The sequence below is a fragment of the Carassius gibelio genome, chromosome A14 (assembly GCF_023724105.1).
Source record: "Carassius gibelio isolate Cgi1373 ecotype wild population from Czech Republic chromosome A14, carGib1.2-hapl.c, whole genome shotgun sequence".
NCBI classification, from domain to species: domain Eukaryota; kingdom Metazoa; phylum Chordata; class Actinopteri; order Cypriniformes; family Cyprinidae; genus Carassius; species Carassius gibelio.
In genome coordinates this window covers 12,825,039-12,843,762 of record NC_068384.1, presented here as the reverse complement: position 1 = coordinate 12,843,762, position 18,724 = coordinate 12,825,039, and the positions used below count along the sequence as shown (strand labels likewise).

At 36.2% G+C, this 18,724-nt stretch overlaps 3 protein-coding genes across 18 annotated transcripts in view; all 3 read left to right on the top strand.

Moving 5' to 3' along the window:
• LOC128027554 (prominin-1-A) overlaps positions 1-9,470 on the top strand; it is a 47,468-nt gene extending 37,998 nt beyond the window's left edge. For 2 of the 16 annotated variants that reach the window (XM_052615260.1, XM_052615265.1), the window contains 13 exons: positions 1,191-1,337; positions 1,459-1,530; positions 1,719-1,811; positions 2,003-2,020; positions 2,548-2,601; positions 2,703-2,783; positions 2,863-2,931; positions 3,041-3,148; positions 4,478-4,593; positions 5,140-5,163; positions 6,971-7,074; positions 7,629-7,663; positions 8,031-9,470. In XM_052615260.1, the coding sequence (XP_052471220.1) occupies positions 1,191-1,337; positions 1,459-1,530; positions 1,719-1,811; positions 2,003-2,020; positions 2,548-2,601; positions 2,703-2,783; positions 2,863-2,931; positions 3,041-3,148; positions 4,478-4,593; positions 5,140-5,163; positions 6,971-7,040 (852 nt within the window). In that variant the 3' untranslated portion in view covers positions 7,041-7,074; positions 7,629-7,663; positions 8,031-9,470. The other 14 variants (XM_052615263.1, XM_052615266.1, XM_052615264.1 and 11 more) reach the window with 12 other exon arrangements.
• Positions 9,471-11,119: 1,649 nt separating this feature from the next.
• On the top strand, positions 11,120-13,735 carry LOC128027553 (fibroblast growth factor-binding protein 2-like). The gene has a single exon (XM_052615259.1). The coding sequence runs from the start codon at positions 12,348-12,350 to the stop codon at positions 12,933-12,935; it is 588 nt and encodes a 195-aa protein (XP_052471219.1). The 5' UTR covers positions 11,120-12,347; the 3' UTR covers positions 12,936-13,735.
• A 2,512-nt stretch (positions 13,736-16,247) lies between these two features.
• fgfbp1a (fibroblast growth factor binding protein 1a) lies at positions 16,248-17,324 on the top strand. Its single transcript, XM_052615258.1, has one exon. The coding sequence runs from the start codon at positions 16,359-16,361 to the stop codon at positions 16,959-16,961; it is 603 nt and encodes a 200-aa protein (XP_052471218.1). The 5' UTR covers positions 16,248-16,358; the 3' UTR covers positions 16,962-17,324.
• Positions 17,325-18,724: the final 1,400 nt, after the last annotated feature.

The following is an 18,724-nucleotide window of genomic DNA, read 5'->3' as shown; positions in this document are numbered from 1 at the left end:
GCTTTATTGCCAAGTATGATTACGCATACAAGGAATTTGTTTTAGTGACATAAGCTTCCAGTACACAGAGACAACAACACACAGACAAAAAAAAAAAAGAGATTTACAAATTGGCAAATAAATAATTGTATAAACAATTGTGCTATAAATGATAACATAACCGCCCACATAACCGCCACATGAGTGGCATGAATCTGCAGATATCAACCTTTTTTGTCAGGACCACAAGTCCTCAAATGGAGGCACGCATTGTGGATTGTGTCTTAAAGGAAATGCAAACCATTCACTATTTTAAGTAACACTGTCCAAAATATGTTTATCCAATCCAGTGTTGTTGTTTTTCTCTGTTCTTTTGAATTGCCAAAATATCTCAAAACATTTCATGCGTAACCATTTAAAACATTTTATATAGAGTCTATATAAATTCCTTCATTCCATCAGAATGATTTTTGTTTTCACTTAAAATCCTTCAAGCCAACATTCTTGATCCACACAGGACCCACAAATCTGAGACCACACAGAATGGAATGTTTTAGGATTTTTATGAAATGTAAAATAAAGAAAATCATGTGAACCGATTTATGCAAATGGACAGATGATTGTGTTCCCACTGTAGCACAGGATGCTCTTGAGATCTTCTCAAATCATGCTGGAGAACATAAACATCAGCTTTTGCAAAAACTTGTGGAGCACATGCAGAACAAGTGCTTCTATTAAAGGCACATGCTAAATACTAAGACAATACTTTACCACAGAATAATAAAAATGTTGGTGTTAACAGGTTATGTATATGATTAGCTTTTATCATGTTATTATGCTTTTTTTATAAATATACATCTGAGTCACTAGTAACCATTATATAAATATATATATATATATATATATATATATATATATATATATATATATATATGTATATATATATATACATGTGTGTATATATATATATATATTACATATATATGATATGTAAAAATTGATAGCCTGAATGCACTGTTAGACGCTTTGGATAAAAGCGTCTGCTAAATGCATAAATTTAATTTAATTTAATATATATATATAGTAAGTTATTGTTTTTTACTAGTGGTCCTACTGGTCAGACTGTATGTTTTAGAATATTTCATGACAGTCCATCCAGATTTCCTAGACTCATGTTGGAATCATATACAGAACTTCTTTTCTTTCTGCAGTACTCCAGAGATGTGTCAAGGAAGTTTGAAGGGATGAAGGTGGACCTGCATGGCATCATTCTTCTGGAGTCAGAAGGCAAACAGAATCTCATCAGCTTCACTGAAACTGGGATTAATGAGATTGACTTTGCTGCCTATTTGGAGGAGGTACATAACATACATAAACTCGTTTTGATTGAAACTTTGGAACCATAGGCTTCGGTGCATGTTCAGTCCCAGATCAGATAAGAAACTGTGGGTTCTCATGTGTGTCTGTTTATCTTTTCAGGTGAATAAAGGAGTGACTCGCATTAATCTAGTGGATTTCGCCAGTCAGCTTGATGCTCAAGCTGATCAGTTGGTAAGATTTATGAGGTTTATAAGATTTATGTTTGGTCTAATTAAAAATCATTCTAAAAGGATTATAAATTGTAATTATTCCATATTTTGTTAATATTACATGAAATTCAGTGGCATTGTTAGTAGCTGTATGTATTTTTTTTATTCTCATTTACACTATCTCTCTCTCTCTCTCTCTCTCTCTTGCAGCCTAAAGGGACCTTGCAAACCTCATTAAAAGGACACGCTAATACTATAAGGCAGATCCACATCCAGCAAGTCATCCCACTGGAGCAGTCCATGGTAATCTATCCCAGTTTCATTGATGCTCATTTGAGTATTCTGTTCTGTTGAATCATTTCTGGTCTACAAGTGACAAGTGTTGTAAATTAAAAACTTCTCAAAGATTTTCATATTCATGTTCGTACCTGATTTTAAACAATACATTTTTTTTATTTTCTTTATCACATTCAACTTAATTTATGACTTCCGAGAAATATGTGAAAGCGAGGGTAAGCCTACCAGTCATAGCTACATAACCTGTAAGTTGTTTGCTCCACTTGGTACAGTTTCTCTGTTATAACATCATGGAAAAACAAGCCTCTTTTTAGAGCGGCTTCACCTTATCTTTGTCCTAGTGACAGATTCATAAACTGGTCAAAGGGTGAAGTGTTGGATATCTGTCCATCTAGTACATCAAACAGAAAATGTTGATGTTTTCTTTTTCTTTTTTTTTAATCATTGGTTAATGCATTTGCATGACTGGAATGTTTACATGTGTGCCAGATGTATCATATAGTACAACAGTTTTGTGTCACTTTATTTATTTATTTGTGACATAATGTGTATGTGATGCATGCAGTGCAACTATCAGGTTGCATGGCGTTTTGTCACTCTGCTGAATCCCTTGAATTGTCAGTTTATGTTTCCAAAATAATCCTTTACAGTTGTTATTTTTGTACCATTAAATAAGCATTTAAAATTATAGATCATTTTGGACATGATTCTTGTTTTGTGTCTATTATCTTTCTTATTAAAGAGCACACTTAATCAGAGCATCAGATTTCTGGAGAGGACGTCCTCAGACCTGACTGTAAGTTGCTCATTTTAAAACTGCCACCAGTTTAAAAATATCATAACAGATCCATTTCAGAACACGCTTTCTGATGAGCAGTAAATGCAACTGTTTTTTAGGTCAGAGTTAGAGACGTATTAGCAGCCATTGATGCCACCCAGTTCCTAATTTCCCAAAATGCAACATTTGTGGTCAATCAGGTAATGTGAAAGATAAAACATATCTGTAATGATTGGTGTATAGTTGTATTGTACTGATGGCTAATATATGCTCAAACAGGAAACAGAGAAATACAAGCAGACTATTATAGGGTATTTCAAGCAGTATATTGACTGGATCAGAACATCTGTGAGTATTTTAAACTGTATTATCTATCTGAAATAATATCGTTAGATTAGGGATGATCTTTTGGTTCTTCTGCATTATTTTAATTTAAAGTTTTGCTGCCTCATTGTAGCTGGCCCTGGACGTCGCTACCTGTAAACCACTCAGCAACATTGTGGACGCGGCCGAGATCCTAGGATGCAGTTTCCTGCTGGATTCAATGGTAACATCCAGGCCATCGGTACTAGAATCACTAGAAACACTGGAAATAAAATTAATCTCATAATTTACTCACCCTCATGTCCTTACAACACCATTCTTTTTTGACATCCATTAAATAAAAAAAGTGTGTTCGGTTTTACACAGAGTTAATATGGATGGTGATTTATATTGCCAAAGCTTAAAAAACAGAATAAAAGGAGGACAAACTACTCATTCACTATATATTCCAAGTCCCCTGAAGTATTTTGTGAAGATATACATACAATTATCAATAATGTGGTCAGAAAAAAAATCAGATTAAGTAAATAAAATGTTCATTTACGTGAAACTATTTGTTTAAAGAGCTAGACAACCCTTTAAAAAGTTTAGGGTCAGTAAGATTTTTTAAGAGGATAGTAAGAGGATAGGACTTCTATGTCATTTACTGTTTTACAGATAAGGATTTCTCCAAAAGAAATTTCAGATTTCGTTACACACACACTGGTTTCCATCTTTTATGGGTACATTCCATAAAAGTAATTATTTTTATACTGTAAAAACTGTATTTTCTATCCCCTTACCCTAAACCTACCCCTCACAGAAACATTTCTGCTGTTTTAGATTTTGATTATAAGCTGTTTTTCTAATGGGGACCAAAAACAATGGCCCCACAAGGTCAAAATTTACTGGTATTAATATACTTACAGTACTTACTACGTAATGTAGGGTATACCAGGGCACACACAAGAAAAGTTTTACAGCTCTGACAGCAGCAAAAAAAAAAGTGTTTAACCTCCCATTGGTGTTTTTTGTTTGTTGGTTTTTGTTTTTGTTTTTTTGCTGGTCTCACCTTCATTTTCACAATGCATATTGTTTCAAAGCAGCTTTACTGTTACAATTAGAAAGTATTCTGTTATCAGCAACAGATAAGCGTATCAGAGTAATGTCCTTCTATTATATATCTGGGAAAGAGTTATAAACAGTACAATACTGTTACAATATTGGATTAATATTTGACAGTTTTTGTATGTTATATGTATTGTATCCGAAGCGGCCTTCATCTGAGGTCTTTGTAAGTTGCAGTCAATGAATCCTGACGACTACCTATTTGCATAAACTTAAACCTATTTGTTAAACTTTTTTCCACATTTTGTCGCGTGGGTGGACATTTTGCATCTTATCGATTGAATGTGAATGCTTGTTTATAACGATACAAGCATAACTTTTAATGCTAGAGATCCACTTTCTGTATTTTGGAAAAGCTTCTTGTCGGAAGAAATACATGGAGAGTATGTTGATCAAAAAGGATTTTATGGTTAAGCGGAGTGCAGTTTTTGGGTGGCTTTAATCTTGTGTTTATTTGTTGCAGAACACATTCTGGTTTGGGTTAGGCTGTTCCACACTGTTTCTGCTCCCTAGCATTATCCTTTCGGTCAAACTTGCCAAGTTCTACCGCAGAATGGACACAGAGGATGTCTATGACGAGTAAGTATCCCAAATACACCAAGTTTGCAATTGCTATTTAGCACCACAATGATTACAGTTGCATAAACAAAGTTAAAATTGTTTGCACACTGTTTTACTCTGCTAAAGAACACGTATGACAGGACTGGAGCTAACTGTTGTACAATGAATAATATGCATAATATATAAAAGTGCAAATGCCTCATTCTTTTCTTTCTTTAGCCCGGAGTAGTTAATTAATCTTTTTTTCTCTCTCTGTGCTCTTCTTTCTAGTTCCTCTATATCAGGGACTTGGCATTTCACCTTATGATAACCATTCTTGATATTTCCATCTTCCTTCATTCTTCGTTTTCCTGTCCAGCACTTTGCACTTTATGATAACTACACATATATATTGTACATTGTTTTGTTTTCGTGTTTTTCATACATTTACAGTTGAGAATCATTGCAATTGACAAGTCACCAAGTGTCTTGACCAGAGAGGTCCGTTTTGACATCCGTGTGATGTCTCTGTACACCACTACAGTGCATCTCTGTAACATTTTTGCTTGTCTTGTATCTTTTTAGCATTGAGACAATTCCCATGAAAAAGTAAGCTGTTTTTTCCCCTCATATTTTGCTGTCGAATTGACTGCTTAGACGATATCCCTTTCCTGTTCTGTACATAAAAGTTTCTGCTTAATGGTGCTGGTTTAAGCTCTAAGCCTTGTAATGCTTCTCTGGTGAAGGGCGCTGCTTGTGTTGGTGTGTTATCTTATCTTTGAAGCTCCCTTGTTTAACATGAAGGGCTGTTAAAACAGAGACCTTAAGAGCACACTTCAAAACTATTGCTGTACATTTTACAAGATATGTTTGCAGTTTATACCGTTTCATACTCTATTTTCCATGTATATTGTTCAAGAATGCTTTAAAATGAAGCTTGTCCATAGTCACATGCCATTTTTCACGTTCATCATGTTTTATTTACATTTTTTTCTATTAAATTTGTTATTTCCATATGGAAATTGGTAATAATGGTTATTATAATGAACATTTAGAATGTATCCAAAATCCTTTAATTGGAAGGTAATCAGGTAGCGTGTTACGCTAATAAACTGCATGCATTGGGTGAGGTGATATCAGGGGTCTGATGCATGCGCAGTTTGAAGTTGCCCTTTGCACAAACAGGCATCTGGCAAATTTCCTTTTTGTTATTGTCATTGTTAAAATAGTGCTTGCATGCAGACTAACTCAATAGCAGTAATGCAGAATTTGTGTTTTGCACTCTTGCATGATATTTGAATTTATATTAACATTGCATACATTAGATTTGGCAGAAATTATTGACTGGCTGAATTTGTGTTTGTGCATGCATTCAAATTTTTGTATTCTCGCATGACTCTTGAAATTCTCACTGGGCTGCTCTGGCTTTCTCCAACTCATCACTAATGATGTGTTTCAACAGCAAAGCATGTAACAGAGGTTAGGATGGTGTGCTATAGAGTGACAGAGCTGGGATACATACAAACAGTATTATTCAGAAATTTGGGGTCGATGAGATTTTTGAAAAAAGCGACAAATTGTTTGGTTAAAAAGTATAGCAAAAAAGCTATATTTTTAAATATTGTTACAATTTAAAATAGTTCTGTTTTAAAACATTTTAAATGCATTTTTCCTTTGATGGCAAAGCTGAATTTTCATCATCATTACTCCAGTCTTCAGTGTCACATGATCCTTCAGAAATCATTCTAATATGCTGATTTGCTGCTCAAGAAACATTGTTATTATAATCAATGTTGAAAGTTTTGCTGCTTAATAGTTTTATGGAAGCACAGATACATTATTTTTGAAGATCCTTTAATGCACAGAGAGTTCAAAAGAATATGTATTCGAAAATGATTTTTTTTTACTATTTTATATATATATATATATATATATATATATATATATATATATATATATATATATATATATATATATATATATGAATACAAAAAAATAATCCTATATTTTGAATGGTAGTTTATGCATTAGATGTCACAAGTTTGAAAAGGGAAAAAACACCCAAGATATGATAAATATAAGGTTTTTTCACATTTTCCAGTATATAATTGCTTGATTAGAATTTAAAATAAAAATAGTTATATAGGAAATGTTCTGTAGGGGATAACAGAGTTTCTAATTGGCTGTTTTCTGAATGGTCAGGTGGTAGGATATTTTTATGAGAGGCGTTTCAAATAAAAATGACTTATAGCAGCTTTATTAGTAGTAGTGCTATATGTGTCATTTTAAAAGCCCTGTCCTGATCTTCTAGTGATGGGTTAAAGATGGATGGAGAGCTAATAGCGCGCGTTCACAGTGGTGTGTGTAGATTTTAAATACACTCCAGGCCTGACAGTTTTTCCCTTTGTGCTTGAAGCATCCCTACCTATGACACTATGACTCGATTCCCACGGGCCTCTGCGCCCCCGCGCCATGCCGACTGGTGACTCTTGAGGAGGACGCTTTTATAACTACAGAAAGGTACTGAGAGCTGCAGATGAGAGCAAAGGGACTTAAACTTTCTCTCTATAACAAGCATTGCTCCTGTGTAAATTAATTACATAGTTATTTTAGAATGCATTTGTTTGATTTCCTCCTAACACAGTTTCACTCTTGTATCCTCTATTGACATGCACTTTAAATATTTCTGTTTTGTTTTTGTTTTTATTTCTGTCATTACACTAACAGCATGTTTAGTTTTTGGATCCCATCTTCAGAAGCATTCCACCAGGATAACTGCTGAAAGCTCCACAAAGCTTTGTGTGAATTGTGTTTTTTAGGGTCCATCACTAACCACTCGCTCGTATCATTGTGATCCACCAATGTTTGACTTCAAACATTCCTGACAGCTCTGCAAACAGATAGATGCCAGCGCTGACTGTGCGATTTGTTTCTTTCTCTTGGTCTAAAATCTCATCTCCCCTCTCATGTTTTATGTGAACCAGTTCATTCGTATCAGGCTTTGCCATTTATCATTCAGTTTGAAACCGCGCAGCGGGTGTAATTCTGCAATATTTGTTTCTTTTCTCATACAGTGATATTGGAAACTGGAATTAAACCTTTGTGGAATGTAAGTTGTTTAAATCGACCTTGTTTTACATTAAACCAGTGCTTCTCAACCTTTTTAACCCTAAGGCCCCCCCACTATCCGCAACAACATTCAAAAGCCCCATGATTTTTCCAGTTGTTTGTCATTTTTTATCTGAAGAAAATAAGCTGCTGTTGAGGTGATTTAAAACAAGCCATTTCATGATTTTTAGTTGTTGTAGATAATTTGAATTCTTGTTTTGTCTTATTTTAAGTAGCAGTTCCCCTTCCCCTGGTTGAGAACTGCACAAAACAATGAAAAGTTCATAAAAACTAACAAAACTATTCTATGCATTGTACAAGACTGTTTTCCTCTCACTGTGCATTTCTTTACAACTCTCTGTGAACAGCAGGTTCAGCTCTTAAGAAAAAGGAAACTCACATACTTGAAGCTGGGACCTGTTGTCATCATTCCCATCACATCAGTGAAGATGACCTTCATCAAAATGTCTTGACTGTTGTTGTTTTGACTAATTTGCACCCTTATGATTATAGTACTGTCCCCTCAACAAGTTGCTCTCTGTCACATCCTGCCATAGCCAGAGAGGCTTCACAGTATAAGGCTGTTTTTTTTTGTTTACAGTCATTTAGAAATCACGTGTGACGTGCAAAACAATGCTATGACTACTGCATTCTTATTTGTCTTGTGTGGGTTTTTTTATAGTGCTGTTTAACATTGTGGAGAATTCAACATGTTGTTTAGTCGAGTCCACTGAGAAGCCAAATGGGTTTTCACTGAAACAGAGCAAGTCAGCCACCAATGAGCCACAATTATTACACATCAACATGGTTGTGTAGGTGTTCGAAAACATGCTAAGTGCTAACGTGGTACAGATAGATGTTGTCAAGCCATTTCAAGGGTGAATGAATTGTTGCCTTTTCAGATTTTTAGCTCGTGGTACATGTTAGCCACAAGTCACAAGAGCAGACCTTTGATTAGTTTTATTTAGCTATTGAAGCTGAGATCACTAAACCATATTTGATACTGAGCTGTGGTTAGCAGTTTAAGGTATCTGTATGAGTTTATGCTCACTTTTGTATTGAGAATTTAAGATATCATTCATGTGGATTTAGTAACACCCCTAGAAGCTCTTGCTAGCTTTGTGTACTTTAGTTTTTCCTGCATATATCACTTATTGATGATGCATATATCAGTTATTAATGATTTTTCACTTCTTTATTTTGCCGACTTGTACTAACAACAGCTGCTCTCCAACACATTGTTGGATTACTGTAAACTACTGATTATTGCTGTGTGACACCAAATCTTTGTAGGTCTCAGGTTTTAGGGCTTTTTGTTTACTTGATATAACAATATTTCTGGACATACATTTGTCAATATGTGAACTTCATGTCAACTTTAAAGTGAGTGAATGTACCTCAGAGAGACATTTGCTTGTACGAGACCAAGAGAAGCCCATTTACAATGATTTTTACGGAGCCTATTTGATGCTGTCATAGTCATTGACAATAACACCACCAAATATTTCAACTGTTTAATGTAAGAGACATTATGTCAGGTGCTACATATTTTTGCTCAGATCCTTCACTCATTGTGTATATGACAGTGTTTTCATGGCCTCAGGTAAAACATTGTACTTTATATCTTCACGTCCCAGTCTCATTGTTTTGCCATACCACACATAGCATGCGTATAATGGGTGTTCAAGCTCTTGCAAAGATGTTTAGTTGTGGTGGGCCTGGTTGTCGGTGCCGTTGGTTTTCAAGTCCATGTGGTTAAGCTGGCTAAACTATAAAATATTACAAATAAAATTTCAGATGAAAAAACATTCTGCTGTTGTAAATTCCCAACTCAACCACTGTACATAGCATTCAAACTGATTTCACAAAAGACTGATTTTAAAAACAAGGAAATACTTCTATTTGTAAACAGAGTAGAGCTTACAAAACCTACAATGCAATGAAAACACAAAACAAGTGTTGGAAACTTTTAGAAAGGGTTGACATTTGCCCACAGAAATTAGTTTTCATAGACATTTTTACTAACTACACACACACACACACACACACACATATATATATATATATATATATATATATATATATATATATATATATATATACACACATACATACATACATATACATACATACATACATATATATATATATATATATATATATTTTTTTTTTTTTTTTTTTTTTTAATTAATTGAAATGTGTGTATAGTGGGTCTAAAACCAATAATAGATAGATCTAGAATAGAATATTTTTAACTACATCAAATGTTAAATAACACATGGGAAATTCCATTTGAACATTTCAAATATCTAGGGCATTTTTGTCATTTTTGTTGTCGTTTTGGAGACAGAGCTCTACACTGATTTCTACCCCGGATGCTAGAAAATAAATGTATACTGATTTGCTCCATCAAAGTAGGTTTGTTTTTAAGGGGTCATCGGATACCCATTTTCCACAAGTTGATATGATTCTTTTGGGTCATAATGAAAAGTCAGTAACATAGTTTGGTTAAAATTTCTCGATGGTAGTGTAAAACAATACCCTTTGTACCTTCTCAAAAACAGCTCTTTTCAGAGCAAGCCGTTTTGTAGCTACACTGACTCTGCCCCTCTCTTCCAGCTGCTCTCAGAGAGACCGTTTACTTTTTGTTGCATTTATTGTTAAACTTGCTAATTAGCACATTATTGGGAAAGTCAGTTTGCAAATATTCATTAAGAAAACTATGCGCAAACATAGATGCATTTAGGTAGATTTAGGGGGGCATTCCCTTCAAAAAAAAATCTAATCCACTTTAGTGGCTCAGAGAAAATTATGCCTACCATGTTCATTATTACATCCAACAACAGAACACCTCAGTCACATAGGAGACATTCTTGTCTACATCTGCTCTGGCAGTGAAAAAATGGCGAACTGATGACAGCTCACTCAGGGTTTAAAAGAAGACCGCAGTTCAGTCTGTGCTGAAACACTACTGTCAATCAAATCATTGAGGGAGGTCTCAAATCGAGCTGATCTCTGATGCCTGTCTATCACACAGACAGGCATCAGAGATCAGCTCGATTTGATAAAAGGGAAATGATTTAACAAGATAAAAAAAAAAAAACGGTGTATTTTATCATTATTTATAGGGTGGTTGTGTCAGACACTGCCAACACACATTTCTGTTCAAACAGCTTGTAAAAGTGCATGTAACATCCGATGACCCCTTAATATAAAGGCATGTTGACACCAAGAATGATAACTGTGTTTCTAAAAAGCAGGGTGGATTCTGATTAGTTGTTCTGATTCAGTGTTTTCATCATTCATCAAGTGTGAAAGTGATTCCAGTGATATCATTCCTCTGTGCTGTTATTATTAAAATCTTGACTGGGACTCTGCTATTCTTTTAAATGTAACACATTTTTAACTATCTTATATAAAACTATATCTTTTTATATATAAAACTATATCTTTTTATTTCACATATAAAGCTTAACTCTTTTCATCTGTTTCTGTCAGTTTTCACAAAAAAAAAAAAAAAAAAAAATCTCCATGAGTTAGAGAGGCAAAGAAAGTCTGGGACTTCTGGAAGCCAGTAAAACTGCCTAGGAAGCCAAAAATAATATCTGTAATTGGCCTCTCACACAGTCACAGATCCTTTGATTCTGACTGAGCTGGCTTGTTCTGGATGTTTACAGTTTAGTTCCTGCATCAGTTTCAAGGACCCCCTATACGATTGATTGATTGGAAAATACAGATGTGATTAGTTCAGTGTGTCTGGCATAATTCAGAGGTTCGGACACACTTTTACACGAATGGCCTCTAACTCCATGTCTCATCTGTTTAAGTGAACATGTTCATATAATTATCCAATTGTGTGCGTGACATGTTCTGAATCAGAGTATGATCCTTCATGTAGAACTGTCAAAATTATTTAAAATCGAGTACTGTATGTTTAGCATAAAATATTTAAGCAGATAATTGCATTGTCACTATATTGTGACTTCATACCTCTTATTGTAAATTTTATCTCAAAATTACCTTTCATATTTTTTATTCTGAGGTAGAAATGGTTTCAATAGTTCAGAGAGAGAAATATAAGATTTTATTACATTTGAACCAAAATCAGGTTGGCATACGTTTTTTTTCTTCACGTGAAGAACATTTTACAAATCTAAAGAATATATTTCCACAATAAAAAACATTTTTGCAATGGAAAGATCCCATGGATGTTAAAGGTTTTTCATGGAACCTTCAGTGCCAGTAAAGAACATTTATTTTTAAGATTGTATAGTCACACAAGGAAGTCCACTAAACTGTTTTTTTTAAGCACTCACACAACCCAATTTTAGGATTTATTGATGGTAGGCATGGACAGATTGTTCCTAACTTCATGAACACAAAACATGACTGGAAAAGGAATATAGCTGCGGTGTACTGTGAAATACACAAAAACAAATCCTGAAAAAGTTCCAGAATTGGGGTTGTAAAGGAGTGCCCTCTGTTCCACTTTACTGTGTCCGAGCATTTTCTCAATTGGTTACATATGTGTCCCCGCTTGTTATTGACAGTCCTTAGATGGCCAGGCAGGATATCAGCTTGTGGGTGAACTTTTTTTTTTTTTTACCTCAAAACATTATTTGTATGACCAAAGCCTTTAAATAGTGGAGTCAGAAGTCCCTTCACCAGTAACAGCGCATCACAACATGTGGACAATCACAAGCACACTCCTGCTTACATACTGCCTCTGGGCACCTCTCGTTCAGAGCCAGGATCACGAGGACATCCAGCCAGGATACAGGAGGAACGTCTGGGAAAACATGAATGACTTTCTTACCAAAGGTACCAAAGATAAATGCAGCACAAGTGTGATAGGACGAGGAGAACTCACTAAGCTCCGCATTACTTGCCATGGCACGGAGCGCTCTTACTGGTGCGAGTACCAGGGCAAGCCTCATGTCTGCCGCTCTTACAACAAGAACCCATCGCACTATTTCAAGCAGATCATGTGGGACCTCCGCAAGCTGCCGAATGCTTGCCAGGGCAAGCGCATCCTCAAGCCTCAAATGTGCAAGAGAGCTTCAGACGAGGCCAAGATGGTCTTCACGAGCGCATCCTTTTCAAACACCAAGCCAATGGACATGCCCTACAGTACAATTACTACACCCAAACCAACTACTCCACAACCAACTACGCCGATGCCTGTGAGTGAGGCCAAGAAACTTGCCCAGGACTACTGCTGGAACAATTTGCAGGGTGTCTGTTCCTTTTTCATAGGGTGGTTCAGAAACTAAGAAAAGGGTAGGCTCACATATCATATCCATCTTATTTTTTTAAAGTAAGAGTGGTTGATACATTTGGTAACTAATTGTGCAAAACGTCCAAAAACAGTCTGTTATGCTGCTTGATATTGCAAACAGTTATTTATCATATTTTTTTTAGTTCATTATCATAATCAAAAATATTCAATGGTTTGTATCACAAATATTTTTACTGTGCTTTGTTATTTTTTTAGTTTACTTGTAGTGGCTAATGAATTGAATGAAAAAAACTAAGAAACTAGCATGTTTCCTCCTTGCAATATAATGTTGTAAATCTGAAGCTAAATTGTTGCAAATCTGAAACCTGTGTGTCCTCTCTTTATACTACAGTAGCCACTCCCATGTCCGCAGACGATTAACCCAATTCAAGATGACTCCAAATGTCTTAACCGCATGATGTTTTGGACTGACGGGAAAAAAATGGAGGTGTTTGTTAAGACTGACAGGACTTTGGGAACACCATTAATATTTTCTTATGTATGCCAAATGTACAGACTCTAATGTACATGTAATCAGAATTGACAAGATTAGACAGGTATCAATTAATTTAGATGTTGAGCATAATGCTGGCTTGTTTTCGTCTCCTAATGTAAACTATATGATGAGGAACTTCATCTTAGCATGTGTACTGTATGCTGTATGTGTATTAATCTTGCTATGTTATATATTTATGAGTGCTGACCAACTGAGTCAACATCTCTGAGAGCTGTGCAGCCACAGGTAACTTCAGACTGTAATATATCAATGTGAAAATGTATAATGTACATTTTATAGTGGAGTAAGTAAAACTTTTTTTTTTTGCGTGCCCTGAATAAATTTTGGCTCTCTACCTTTGCTTTATGTGTGGGGATGATTTACATGAGTGTGACAGCAGAGAGCACTATTGTGTTAGATAATGCAAGAAAGGACATTAAGGTACAGGTCTGTGAGGACGTTTAGTATCCAATTTTTATGGAAACAATTGGCCATCAAATATCATCAATCTCGTCGAAAGATTGTTGCTGGTATTATAATTTTAGTAATGGCTAATACTATACAGTCCTATAATACTGTTTTCGAATGTTTGTATGAGATTTAGGCTATGAACATGCAATTTCATCAAGTAAGAAAGAATAAAAATACATTCATGCCAATAGTTTCTGTTACAAGATGCGGTGTGTGCTGCATAGTTTCTTGTTAGTAGCATAAGACATATGGAATTATGCTTTAGCTGAATTTTAGCGAGTCCTCAATAAAGTGCCATTTTTTAAAAGTGGGCAGTTGCATAAATGCCTGCAGGGGTATCAAAACTCAAATTCCTGGGGGACCGGAGCCCTGCAGAGTTTTGTTCCAACCCTACTTCAACACATACCATGTAGCTTTCAAATAAGCCTTATAGACTTAATTTGTTGGATCAGGTGTGTTTAATTAGGGTTGAATCTAACCTATGCAGGGCTTAATTTAGTTTTAATTTTAGTTAGGAATTTAGTTTGACACTTGTGGCCTAAGGCAGAGTTAGGCCATGGGTGTCAGGGCCACTGCGCTGCAGAGTTTAGCTCCAACCCTGATCAAACTCGCCTGTGCTTTCCTAATGAACCTGAAGACATTGATTAGCATGCTCAGGTGTTTGATTAGGGTTAAGTGGATCCACTGCAGGAAAGTGGATCTCATGGGCTAGATTTGAGGATCCCTGACCTAAGGGAACCCCAGGGTATGATGTAAGAGGGAACCTGCAATGATAAACATCAAATAAAGCACAATGACAGGGTACAAAACAGCAAATTAGTCATCAGGTTCCATGTTCAATAGCATCTCAGAGACCTCAAAGCAGTTAATTAGCAGAAGTTATTACTCACCCACATGTGTGTGACATCATTTTCAAAACGGCCCTAAATTATTAAAATAAGGTGGATCAAATGATGCAAACGTGTTTGGGAAACAGTCGTGACAGGCTAGTTAGTTCCCACAACAATGCATTGTATGGTGGTTTATCAGTGAGTTACATTTTTGTACAGGAAACACACCTTTGAATGATTCTTTAACGAATGGGTCCGAGCTATTTTCGAGTCAAAAACCCGAGATTTGAACCAACCTTCTCTTTCGAGTGTGTCCACTTCAATTTGAGCTAAGAACACAGTTAGCTGATAGTCAGGGTCTCTAGACTCAGGCTGGGGGGATGGCCCCCTCGGTAGAAATTGCTTTCGGGTCGCAAATATGGTTTTTGACTTGGAAGTAACGCATGAACCATTTAAATTGTAGTTATGACTGAGAACTTTGGATATAAATTTGATACCTGAATAACTGAGTATGAATCCAGATAGCTTGTAGTAATGGCCTGAAGCTTGGCAGCCCCATGGCTCCTGCAGCTCAGACTGCAATATTATCATATATTACCAATATTGAATATTATCAATATTAGCATATTATCTGGCCCGAGTGAGGGCCGAAGCTCACTCTTGCAAATGTATTCTACTACTTGAGGATTCTTGTTCAGCGTAACTTACCCGGATTTGGCTGTAGAGTCTAGACCACTGCCGGTGTTGTGCCCAATTTCGACCCCCTGCCGAAGGGCACAACACCTGTGTTCTGACAAATAATGCTACCTATCAGATTATGCTACCAACACTGTAGGGCTATTTATTCTACTGTAAGGGTAGGTTTAACTTTAAGGTTGAAGTAAGTTTACATGTTAATAAAGCCTCACACCTTATTAATATCCTGCTGGAAGCAAAATCTGAACAGAGGTAATGACTTTGCTTTGGTCACTCATAGATGGCTAAATAACGTTTTGCCATTGCCAGGAAGAGAACTGTTTAATTAGTGCATGGTTATTTATTTAATTACATTTTTAAATACTGCATTATTAGCTGTTGTAGGCTGTTCAGACGTGTATATTTGGTCATTTTGGCATTATTGTACGTCTTCATAAAGAGAAAGTAGCATGCTTCCAACGTCCATCGTAGTACCCCGTATTTTCTGTTCTTTCAGAGGCCAACTGTTCAAAAGAACCGATTCGCAGAAATGAATCCTTGGTCAGAACTTCACTTGTATTGTAAAGTTATTTACAGTCCTCAATAAGTTGTAACAGTTTGCTAGAACATTCACATATAAGCTAACATTTGTACTATGCTGATAAGTTATGGTCTATAAATATTAAATCTAGGCATGCCATCAAGCCAGAGCTTTGCCATTTAATATCCTAGAACTAGACGCGTTCAAGAATGTGAAGTCTGAGGGAGGTGCGTGCGCGCCATGCTCTATAAATAGCACACACTTCAGGTGCAAAACCAAAGATTTCACAGCTCTTGTGTATTGTTATACCATAAGAGTTAATTTATTTTCAACAAAACCATTTGTGACTACAAATGTCCCGTCAAGTTGTTCCTGCAGTTGTTTGAAAATAATTCCGACGAGGACATGAAACGCGTGACAGACATTGCTCTCGTTCTGATCTTCGCCTGTATCGTGCAGCAGTTCGTACAGGTCAACAGCCTGAGAGACAGAGGTAGCAGAGCGCAGGCAGATGGGAAGGGGAAAAGAAGAGGTCAACGGAATGAAAGTGGCCTGAAAGGGAGATTCTCACTTAAAGACGGAGCGCGGTGCTCGTGGCGCGCAGCGCGCGGAGGTGATGCCTTTGTATTGGGAGTCACGTGCAAAAACGGGGCAAATACTTTCAGCTGCGAATATGTAGCGAAGCCCACAGCATGTGAACAGTACGCATCCAATACCAAAGCCTACTGGAAGCAGATGTCCCGTTCGCTAAAAAAGCAGAAGAAACTCTGTCGTGACTCCACAGCGATGGTGAAAGCCGGTATGTGCAGGAGCGCGCCTGCGGACGCGCACTTCAGTCTGAAGGACACGAGCCCCTCCTCCAGAGTCCCGTTACCGCTAACCGCGGGGAATAATAACTGTCCTGACCGGATCGAGAGGCTGAGAGTGGCCGAAGAACACTGCAGCAGAGCCTGGTCTTCATTGTGTGCATTCCTCTTCTTGATGCTTGAAAATGATGAATGCTCATGACTGACTTTGGAAAAACTTTTAAGGCAAAAAAAAAAAAACTAATGTATTTACAGTGTATTTAGATTTTGGTTTGAATGAAGAAGAAAATTCGTGGGTTCTTCTGAAACTGTCCTCACAAGATATAAAATATAAAACCTGAAATCCGCCAATGTGTACAGTCAATGGGTACAAAAAAATAAATTAAAAAAATACGTGTAAACATTAAAATATTATAAATTCCTGACCATCACAACAAAAACCCGTGTTAAGCATGTTTTGTGTGAGACTTAAAGTTGATGTATAATAGAGGAAGAATATATGAAAATGGTTATTGGTGTTTGTAATCTTACTGAGTGATCTCTTGATTAAAGTGCCTTAATGTTTTCCTTTTATTTTCTCTATTATCTCTTATCTTACCTGTATAGGAATTTTCATGAAATTTTGGAAAGCTTTATCTCAGGATTGGCTGTTTGTTCTTGCATGTACTGTCAAGTAGAAACACTGAATGTCTTTAGTGGTTTAACAGATTAATCACTCCAACAGGGATCTTTGCATTCCATCTGAGGCCATGTGCTTCTTTACTAGTCATTACAATTATTCTTGGAAACCGTTATTCTGCCAGTTCTGATGGGTGATCAAATGCTGAGGCCACAATACACCACAATTCTTAAGCCAATGATTATTTGTCATAATTACTGGTATTGCAAATTGGAAATGTTTCATTTTGTTGTTGTATTACAGTTCGTTTTTACAGTTTCTTATGAAAAAAAAAACATCTGAATCACAGAGGTCACAATATGTTCTATGAAAGCAATAAATTACTGTTTTGAAGCTTCACATATAAACATATTTCGGGAACCAGCTCTTTCTACATTACAAGCGGTTAGTCATAAACCAAAACATTCAAGCATACAAAACCGATTTTAGCATCATACAAGTCTGTGATTATGAAATGACACACTCAAACATGTTGTGGCCTCTCTTTTCCAAAAACAACATTCCCACCAAAATTAAGAACATGTTCAGAATCCATTATTGCAGTTTGCTTATGTTTGTTTTTTATTCAATATTTTAAAGAGAACATCAATAGAAACATTTCTGGACTTTTAACTGATAGTTACAGATAGTGGAAACTGTCGGATCTGTTTTATAAGCTAAGATTTGCACATACAAACCTTCGGTGAAATATGATTAATAAACAGAACAGCAGCAGGAAAATCTAGGGGTGTATGATGGGCACAAAACCGCATAAAATTAGCCTGGGGATAAGCTTGAAACAGCTTTTCAAATGAGGAATTAATTTGCTTATATGGTTCCCAGATAAATACTTGTGTGACATTTAAGAATGAAAAAATAACAATTGCTTGGATTTCAGTTCTATTGCTTTTCTTTTCGTCTGTTAATGAAGGTAAAGTGCTTGGATCGGTGTATTATGCCAAATTGTGACTTAATATTCTGAAACCCCACACACAGGCTTTCATCTCCCACTGAGATTAATTCAAGCACTGCTCTCATGTAACCTCTCAAGGGGATCCTGGTGGGTCCTGTGGGTGGGGTTTCATGAAGGGTGGCCTGATCTCACACCCTGACATTCTGAACACTGATTGGCTAAAATAATGACCTTAATAAATTCCGTCCTGGAAATAGTGGAGAGCTCGGTAGAAATTAAGGGCTTTGTGCTGAGGGTGCCAGTGGTGGGATTTAGTAAAGCGATTTAGAGCTTGTATCCACACACAGAATCCACACATAATAAAATAATGTGATCTTATAAGAGTCTCAACATC

Excerpts from the sequence above, each read along its gene's own strand:
- LOC128027553 (XM_052615259.1), top strand. The coding sequence starts at position 12,348 with ATGTGGACAATCACAAGCACACTCCTGCTTACATACTGCCTCTGGGCA.
- fgfbp1a (XM_052615258.1), top strand. The coding sequence starts at position 16,359 with ATGAAACGCGTGACAGACATTGCTCTCGTTCTGATCTTCGCCTGTATC.